The following is a 9,417-nucleotide window of genomic DNA, read 5'->3' as shown; positions in this document are numbered from 1 at the left end:
GGATTCGTTCAATTACCAACTGTCACGATGTTCTTTTGCTCCTAAGTTTGAAGTTCTATTTGGGGTTTGTATTTATATAATAATTAGATGTTAGAAGAAGAGATGGGCAAAGTGCTTCAAATTGCAATTGATTAATTCATTGTTAAACTGAGAAAGGAAAAAGGAAAAAACTTTTCTTAACAACGGGGAGAAGATTTAGGCTCTATAAAAAGGATCTTTTCGACAATCTGTCAAATCCTTACTGATCAGCACCAAGTCTCTGTCGCATAAACCACTCCATTCGCTCTCTCTCTCTCTCTCTCTCACTCACTCACTCACTGTGAAAGCGAAGACCCAATAGAATCGAATAAGGAGTGGAATACAGGGAATTGGGGGGGGGAGAGAGAGAGAGGCAGCGGCAAGGAACTTGAGTGCCAAAGAAAGCAAGACGTTATAAATACAAAGGTATTCCTTATAAATAAGATGAAAAAGCGGAGCTTTCTTCCGGCTCTCTCTCTCTGTAGTCCCTGCTGCTGCTACTGCTGCTGCCAGTAGAAAACAGCCGCTTTAGAGCTCTCTCGCCGCCTTTTCTCTGCCAGAAAATCCAGTAACTGATCAGAAGCCACATTTAAGCCGGATTAAAAGGGTTTGTTGCTGTCTCTCTCTATTATTTGTTTGGGCGCCATTAATAAGCCTCCTGCTCAATCTCGGAGGAGTGAAGAATTCAGTGTGTATATAAGCATATAGCCATCAAGAAAAAGCCAGAGCTGAAAAGGGTTGGGTGTGGGTTAAACGCTTTGAGAGATCTGGGTTCAGAAAGAGACATCTCAAGCCAAGGTGTGGGAATTGTTTTTGTTGGGCTTTGATTTTGGGTAATTCCTTTTGGGGTTTTATGATTTTTCTCCTCTTTTTGGATCTTGGGTCTTGTTGGCTTTCTTTTTCTGGGGAAGAGCAGTTTTCTCTATATATGTTTTTGTCTCATTTAGTGTCTTTTTAGATCTGCCAGAAATCAAAGACAATGTTGCCTCAGAAGCAGGCAGAAGAAGCCATAGTCTCCACCAACGAGGCCCAGATTGAGGGCAAGGAAGAGGAGAACAACCACCGCCGGGAAGTGGACAACTCCATTTTCAGTGTCAAGAGCATCCTCTGGCATGGCGGCTCTGCTTGGGACGCCTGGTTCAGCTGTGCTTCCAATCAAGTCTGCCTCAAACCCGCAAAAATTCAATCCATTTCACCTATTAAACTCAAAATCCATTTCAATATTCCTGTCCTGAGACTGTTCTGATCAAAATTGCACCATAATTTGTCACAGGTAGCTCAAGTTCTGCTCACCCTGCCCTACTCTTTCTCCCAACTGGGCATGCTTTCAGGAATTATTTTCCAGATCTTCTACGGTCTTGTTGGCAGCTGGACAGCCTATTTGATCAGTGTTCTATACATAGAATACAGAACCAGGAAGGAGAAGGAGAATGTTAGCTTCAAGAACCATGTCATTCAGGTTAGTTTCTCCTTAAGCTCAAAATTTTAACGTGGTTCCGCCTCGATGCCTAAATCCATCCATTTTCCTCCATTGTGAGCTGCAGTGGTTTGAAGTGCTTGATGGGTTGCTGGGTCCTTACTGGAAAGCAGTGGGTCTGGCCTTCAACTGTACTTTTCTTCTGTTTGGATCTGTGATACAGCTTATTGCCTGTGCCAGGTCTGGTCTTCAGACTATTGGTTTCTTTTCTATTTTTTTAACCCAAGCTTGAATTGGAAAACTTTTGTGAACATGGGTTGGCTTAATCTCGACTGTTTTTGTTGGTTTCTTGGTGGATATATACAGTAACATATACTACATCAACGACAAACTGGACAAGCGGACATGGACTTACATATTTGGAGCTTGCTGTGCCACCACAGTGTTCATCCCCTCATTCCACAACTACCGAATTTGGTCCTTCCTAGGCCTCGGCATGACCACTTACACCGCCTGGTACCTGACCATCGCCGCCCTAACCCACGGCCAGGTCTGTAAATACGGGACCCAAAACAATGAATATCGTATCGCTTTAAATGAATTGTACGATTATAATATAATCAAGAGTTTGAACCCAAAATATCCATCTTTTTTGTAGGCGGAAGGTGTCGCCCACTCGGGTCCGACCAAAATGGTACTGTATTTCACGGGCGCCACCAATATACTCTACACCTTCGGCGGACATGCTGTCACAGTGTAAGCTTCCCGGCTGCAGCTTTTGCCGGCCACCTCGGGGTTTGAGGCTGTAGACAGGATTATAACAGAGACTAAATTTTGTTTGTTTCCCGGGAAAACAGACAAAGCCCGGAAAGTGAAAATGAAATCGCTCTTATGTTTAGTATACTACCACAAGAATCATCTTTGCGCGTGTTAATTCCTGGTCCTTATCCTAGAATCCAATGCCCCCCAAAGCACACCCCCCCCCCCCCCCCCCCCCCCAAAAAAAAAAAAAAAAAAAAAAAAAAAAAGGTTTCTTGAATCATTGGCCACAGTCTTGCTTTTACCCCAGTTGTCAAAATCTTTACTTGAAGGGAATTGATTTCTTTTTTCTTTTTCTGATTTACTTGGTGATGCAAAATTTGCAGGGAAATTATGCACGCTATGTGGAAGCCCCAAAAGTTCAAGTACATATACTTGATGGCCACACTCTATGTTTTCACGCTCACAATTCCGTCGGCTTCCGCCGTCTACTGGGCGTTCGGCGACCAGCTTCTGAACCACGCCAACGCCTTCTCCCTCCTCCCCAAGTCCCGTTGGCGAGACGCCGCCGTCATCCTCATGCTCATCCACCAGGTCTACTACGTTCTCCGAATTATGACGTAATTAACTTTATAAGATGAGATAAAGGCTTAATATGTGGTTCCTTCCCTGAATGTGCAGTTTATAACATTTGGGTTTGCTTGCACACCGCTGTACTTTGTGTGGGAGAAGGTGATTGGGATGCATGACACAAGGAGCATATGCTTAAGGGCACTGGCAAGGCTGCCGGTGGTGATACCAATTTGGTTCTTGGCCATCATCTTCCCCTTCTTCGGCCCCATTAACTCGGCCGTCGGCGCTCTCTTGGTCAGCTTCACCGTCTACATCATCCCCTCCCTCGCCCACATGCTCACTTACCGGAAGGCATCTGCTCGCCAGGTATATCTCTATGCTAACAGCTTTTGCGTTACTTAATACTTACTGTTACATTTTATCATATATGGTCCCTTTCCCATATCAAAGCCTAAAGGATCATTATTGTAGAGAAAATACCACTGGAATTAAGATGAAAGAGTAGGTATATTTTGATGATAGATGGCACATAAAAAGGCCAATAATAGGTTATGGGGGCGAATGGATTGGATTGAGGCAGCAATGGCAGAGGAATAAATGGGCAGAGAGAGAGAGAGAGAGAAGGGTACAAGAGCATTGAATGGCTGGATTTGGAAATATTGAGAGACTAGACCAAGATTGGTAGCACGTCCCTTTCATTTTAGTTATTTGCTACAGTCACATTGTTGTATTATGTCTGACCTGAGAGCTGCCTTTCCTCACCCGCAATCACTACCACCCCCATATTCGAACCCATTTGCCAATTCCTCCATTTTCTCCTACTAAAACAACTATTTCAAGTTTAGCCCAAAAGAACAACTTTTATCATTGCTAGGGAAACTCGCCATTTTTAACATTTTTGTAACTTGGATTGGATTTTTTGCAGAACGCAGCAGAGAAGCCTCCATTCTTCCTGCCAAGCTGGGCGGGCATGTATGCGGTGAACATCTTCGTGGTGGTTTGGGTCTTGGTGGTGGGCTTCGGGTTCGGGGGCTGGGCCAGCATGACCAACTTCGTCAGGCAAGTTGATACATTTGGGCTCTTTGCCAAGTGCTACCAATGCAAACCCCCACCACCAACCGCACCAGCCAAGCACTGAGTCGACTCAGCTCAGCTCGGCCCGGCACAGAGTTCCACTGAGTTCGACCAAAAACTCAACAAACTCTCTCCTATCTATCTCCACACTTTGTATCATACACTCGGGAGGTAGCCATAGTCTCCCCCCTACAAGTGATGTGTGTTGGATTTCCCTTTCTTTTCTTTTTTGTTCTCCTCCTATTTTTCTTAGAGAAAATAGTGTGTTGAATTGTGATGATTCCTTTGCTACCATAGCATTTTGCCTAGTCAACTCAGTATATGATAATTTACATTTTTCTCCTCCTCCCAACCCTCTTTTCTTTTTGATTTATTTTCGTTGGAAATTTATAACCATTCAACTTGCAGTCTCATTATTACTGGGCATGTCCCAAAGTTTGGTATCCTAAAGGATATGGGGTCTGATTGGTTTATTTATTGCAATGTGGGCTTTTGATCTCAAAGCTTGGTGTGGACATTTCTAAAATGACCCTTTTGAAATTTGACCTAGATTAGATTCTCTTTCAAGGAGTGGCCCATTCACATGGGTTTGCACATTTGTTCACCTCCCTGTCACGTGCCACTCTTCCCCCCTGCGTACATATATATGCTAATGCCCCCGCCCCCACGAGAGATCATACGTGCACCTCCCATTGTAAACATTAAACAAGAATATTTGATTGGATTCACATAAATGACACCAAGTTTACCCTCTATTTTCAAGTATCATGTCCTTAACTAGATGTAGTTCCGCAACCGCATCGGCAATGTTTATACGTTCTCTGGAAGACTCCTCAGAGCATGCAATTCCAATTTTGAGAATCCAAACTGAGGCCTCATGGATCTTCCCCACGTTCATCTGTGGCCCAGAGCTTTCGCTTTCTCCTTCATCTTCTGCACCCAATAGGAGTATTGGATCGACGATTTCCATCATTCTTCCTGTCAAAGCCATCTTGGCTAGTTTGTGCAGGTTGAAATTGTCTTTAAACCTGTCATCGGTGGGTCTTCTTCCAGTGAACAGTTCCAACAAGAGGATCCCATAGCTGTATACATCACCACTGGTGGACAACTCACTCCCCATGCCATATTCTGCAGAACACACACTCAGAATGCATTACATGTTTGACATTTCAAAGATTGTGCATCAATGGTATTTGATAATTTGGACAAGTGATAGATTTACCTGGTGCTGTATATCCAATAGTTCCTCTTACCCCGATGGAGCTTATTTGGCCCCTAGAAAGTTCATTGTCACGTTGATGTAGGAACCTTGCTAAACCAAAATCACCCACGTGAGCAGTCATGTCACTATCGAGAAGAATATTGCTAGGCTTTATATCACAATGTATAATCTGCTCGTGGCACTGGTTATGAAGGTAATCCAAAGCAGAAGCCACATCAGTTGCAATCTGTAATCGCTGAAGAAGGTTCAAACTTCTCAGTTGCTTATCTTCAGCATCTGCTTGTGGAACAGGATGTAACCAACTGTCAAGACTCCCATTTTCCATGAACTCATAGATCAGGGCTTTGAAGTCGTTCCCTTGGAAATCAATGCTTGCACAAGCACTTATAATCTTGAGAAGATTTCGATGCCGGATGTTCCTCAGAGCTTTGCATTCTGCCATGAAACTCTTTGAAGCTCCTCTGTTTTGTCCATGCAGTACCTTAACTGCAATAGCCTTTTCATTTGGATCAACAATTCCCTTGTATACTGAACCAGATCCTCCTGTACCAATCAAGTTGGCTGTGGAGAAACCGTTTGTTGCTTTTAGGAGTTGTCCGTATGACATACTGATAGGGGAATCCATCAGAGGATATTCCACAGCAGGTTGCTTTCTTCTCTTTCTAAGCCAACAAACAAAAAGAAACACTGCCAAAACGATAGCCAGAACAACACAAGCTATGGAAGTAATTAGAATCCCTCTGTTCTTTCTTGGTTTCCTAGAAGCACATGCTTGCAACTGTAATGCAGATATACCCCCACAGAGCTTGTTATTTCCTGAAACTGAAATTGCACTTGCATTTGTGAAGACTCCTCTTACCGGTACCTCTCCTTCAAGATCATTGAAAGAAAGGTTTAACTTCCTCAAAAAAGTAAAGGTTCTGAAAACCTCTGGAATTTCACCAGAAAGCTTATTTTGTGACAGGTCTAGTTCTTCAATTCCCCTGAGAGAACTCAATGACTCTGGAATAGCTCCCTCTAATGAATTGTGGTCCAGATATAGGAGCGTCAGACTCGAGCAACTGCCAAGGTTGCTAGGAATTTTACCGGATAACTGGTTATAAGAAAGATTTAGTTCAACAAGATTTCTCAAGCTTCCAATTTCTCGAGGAAGAGAATCAGTAAGAGAGTTTCCAGACAAGTCCAGAGACTTTGATAAAGATGAGAGACCAACAACTTCTCTGGGTATGGTGCCACTCAAATTATTACCATAAAGGTGCAGTAGTAGCAAATTTTTGCAATTTCCAATACTTGGAGGTATGCTTCCCTGGAAATCATTTTGTTCCAACCAAATCTGGTTCAAGAGGGTTAAATTTCCAATAGAGGAAGGAATTTGACCAGAAAATTTGTTTTTACCAAAACCCAATTCTTGAAGCTTATGAAGTCTACCAATGGAGGTTGGAATAGGTCCTGCCAGTTGATTAGAGTGCACATCTAAAGTGTTTAAGCCTACCAGATTTCCAATATCTGCAGGAATGTTTCCAACTATCTGGTTTGAATGGATTGATAAAACCTGGAGTTGGGTTGAGAGGTTCGCAATGGAGTTTGGCAAAGCACCTCCAAAGCTATTATTCCCTAAACTCAGTTGTCTCAGTTGGCTACAATTGACCAAAGTGGAGATGAAATCAAGGTCGTCATCGTCCCCGGTTCCCAGGCCACTCTCAGCCAAAGCCAGCCACCAGAGATTCTTGTGCTTCCCAAAATTAACAGCCACTCTCGAAGAAAGCTTGTTATATGATAAATCGAGAACTTCCAGGCTTGAAACATTCGATATTGAAACTGGAACTGATCCAGTGAATTGATTTCCCCAAGCACTAATTATTTGAATATTTGGCCAACTCAGGCCTAAATCTTGAGGAAGACTTCCTTCAAGTTCGTTATCTTCTACCCAGAATTTAGTCATTGATGAGAGATTATAGAGAGATGGAGGAATATTACCTGATAGTTTATTTACCTTGAGCGAAAGAAATGTCAAGCTTTTCAGGCTGCCAAGTGAATCTGGAATACTTCCCTCCAGCTTGTTCTGTTCAGCAGAGAACATTTCAAGAAAGGAGAGGTTCCCAAAAGAAGGTGGGATTGATCCTGTCAAATTATTGGAGCCAATGAAAAGATTTACCAACTGTGACAACGAACTGAGCTCTTCGGGAATACTTCCTACAAGATTGTTGTTATCTAAGCTTAGGTTTATCAAGCTGTGGCAGCTTGAAAAATTCAGGGGAATCAATCCTCCCAACAAGTTACTGTTCAAGTACAGAAATTGCAGCCTGGATAGCTTGCCAATTGAGGCTGGAATTGGTCCTTCCAATTTATTAGAGTGCAGATCTAGAGTGTTTAAGCCCACCAGATTTCCAATATCTGCGGGAATGTCTCCAACTATCTGGTTTGAATGAACTGAGAAAACCTGGAGTTCGGTTGAGAGGTTGGCAATGGAGTTTGGCAAAGCACCTCCAAAGCTATTATTCCCTAAACTCAATTGAGTCAGTTTGCTACAGTTGACCAAAGTGGAAATGAAATCAAGGTCATTGGCATCCCCAGTTCCCAGACCACTCTCAGCCAAACCCAGCCACCAGAGATTCTTGTGCTTCCCAAAATTAACAGCCACTCTGGAAGAAAGCATGTTGTATGATAAATCAAGAACTTCCAGGCTTGAAACATTCGATATTGAAACTGGAACTGATCCCGTGAGTTGGTTTCCCCAAGCACTAATTATTTGAATATTTGGCCAACTCAGGCCTAAATCTTGAGGAAGACTTCCCTCAAGTTCATTATCCTCTACCCAGAATTTAGTCATTGATGAGACATTATAGAGAGATGGAGGAATAATACCTGAGAGTCCATTTACCTTAAGTGAAAGAAATTTCAAGCTTTTCAGGGTGCCTAGAGAGTCTGGAATACTTCCCTCCAGCATATTCTTCTCTGCAGAGAACATTTCAAGAGAAGAGAGATTTCCAAAAGAGGGTGGAATTGATCCTGTCAAGTTGTTGGAGCCAATGAAAAGATTCACTAACTGTGACAACGAACCAAGCTCTTTGGGAATACTTCCTATGAACCTGTTGTTATCTAAGCTAAGGTTTCTCAAGCTATGGCAGCTTGAAAGGCTCACTGGAACCAATCCTTCCAACAAGTTACTGTTCAAGTCCAGAAACTGCAGCCTGGATAGCATCCCAATTTCGCTTGGAATCTCACCCTGGAAGCTGTTGTTTGAGAGATAAAGAGATGTGAGGAAAGAAAGGTTACCAATGGAAGGAGATATAGTGCCTGCCAAATTGGAGTCCCTCAAGTTCAAGCTGGTGACTCTTTGTTCTTCTTGCCCACAAGAAACACCTCTCCACTCGCAGAAATGGAGAGAATCGTTCCATGAGCTTGTAACTAGCATAGGATCATGGGTTATTTGGTCCTTGATGGACAGCAAGGCCAGCCTATGTATCTCATTTACAGACAAGGCCAAGGCTGTCCTCTGAGGACTTTCATCGAACACAAGCATGCACAGCCACCAAAAAATCATCAACATCATCAGTACGAGTTCAAAAGCAAGTTTTTCATGAAAATTATACAACGCGAGGCTTATATATCGGATAGGATAAGTTGGACAAAGTCCACCATCTCAAGCGCTAACCTTGAAAAGGAATGTGGCTAAACCTTAAAAGACCATACTATTGTTAGTTACGGAATAGGGATCGTTGACCAGTTTATCAGAAGGCCTGAGATGTGACGAAGTGGGTGAGAATAAATACTTCTGTTCCCATCTGCTTTCACACCAAGTCTAAGCTAAATGAAGAAGGTTGGAATGGAGGCAGCTTCCTGAGAAAAACTTCAACCGCCATTAAAGGTATGCTCTTTGTGGCTCTTGGCGAGAGAAAGGAGAAGTTTATTTGACGACTAGGACAAAACTCTCCCACCCACTTGCATTCTTTACGTGTCAGACTTCACTGTGCTTGTCTTTGTGCACGTGCAAGAAGCTATTCAGATCCTTTTCGTTTCCGAGTTGCATTTGACAGAAGATTTGTACCAAACAGTAAATGGTCGGCAACATGGGTAGAGTTGGACCACCTTGAAAATCATAGATGCAGTTGAACTTCGTAACGTACTAAATAATGTTTAGGGAAATTTTTCATGCATCCATCATTTTTGCTCTCTGCATCTATATTGCAAAATACTTAAGAAAAAAGTCATTTTTACCTTTACTTGCAACCACCCATCATCCTCGACGGCTGCAACAAACGCAGCTGCCATTAGCTCCCACTTCCTATCTATTATCGCACCCACTTTCCTCCCCCCTCTCTCTCTCCCACTGGCAATCGTGTTCCCTACAGCC

The 9,417-nt window shown here is 43.0% G+C and overlaps 2 protein-coding genes across 8 annotated transcripts; one reads left to right on the top strand and one right to left on the bottom strand.

Annotated features, from left to right (window-relative positions):
- Positions 1-236: 236 nt before the first annotated feature.
- LOC127790834 (auxin transporter-like protein 2) lies at positions 237-4,186 on the top strand. 6 transcript variants are annotated; one of them, XM_052320543.1, is made up of 9 exons: positions 237-625; positions 986-1,177; positions 1,292-1,477; positions 1,563-1,675; positions 1,802-1,985; positions 2,094-2,191; positions 2,581-2,788; positions 2,876-3,133; positions 3,693-4,186. In XM_052320543.1, exons 2-9 carry the CDS (start codon positions 998-1,000, stop codon positions 3,903-3,905), a joined length of 1,440 nt encoding a protein of 479 aa, XP_052176503.1. In that variant the 5' UTR covers positions 237-625; positions 986-997; the 3' UTR covers positions 3,906-4,186. The 6 variants fall into 6 exon arrangements, with proteins under 6 accessions (XP_052176503.1, XP_052176504.1, XP_052176499.1 ...); XM_052320544.1 differs by having other exon boundaries at positions 977-1,177; XM_052320539.1 differs by having other exon boundaries at positions 237-816.
- A 347-nt stretch (positions 4,187-4,533) lies between these two features.
- On the bottom strand, positions 4,534-9,063 carry LOC127790833 (probable LRR receptor-like serine/threonine-protein kinase At3g47570). 2 transcript variants are annotated; one of them, XM_052320537.1, is made up of 3 exons: positions 8,719-9,060; positions 5,064-8,566; positions 4,534-4,969 (listed from the first exon to the last, which is right to left on the bottom strand). In XM_052320537.1, exons 2-3 carry the CDS (start codon positions 8,476-8,478, stop codon positions 4,587-4,589), a joined length of 3,798 nt encoding a protein of 1,265 aa, XP_052176497.1. In that variant the 5' UTR covers positions 8,479-8,566; positions 8,719-9,060; the 3' UTR covers positions 4,534-4,586. The 2 variants fall into 2 exon arrangements, with proteins under 2 accessions (XP_052176497.1, XP_052176496.1); XM_052320536.1 differs by having other exon boundaries at positions 5,064-9,063.
- Between the last annotated feature and the right edge of the window lie 354 nt (positions 9,064-9,417).

The sequence above is a fragment of the Diospyros lotus genome, chromosome 14, assembly GCF_014633365.1.
Source record: "Diospyros lotus cultivar Yz01 chromosome 14, ASM1463336v1, whole genome shotgun sequence".
NCBI lineage: Eukaryota > Viridiplantae > Streptophyta > Magnoliopsida > Ericales > Ebenaceae > Diospyros > Diospyros lotus.
This window is presented reverse-complemented; position numbering and strand designations above follow the sequence as displayed.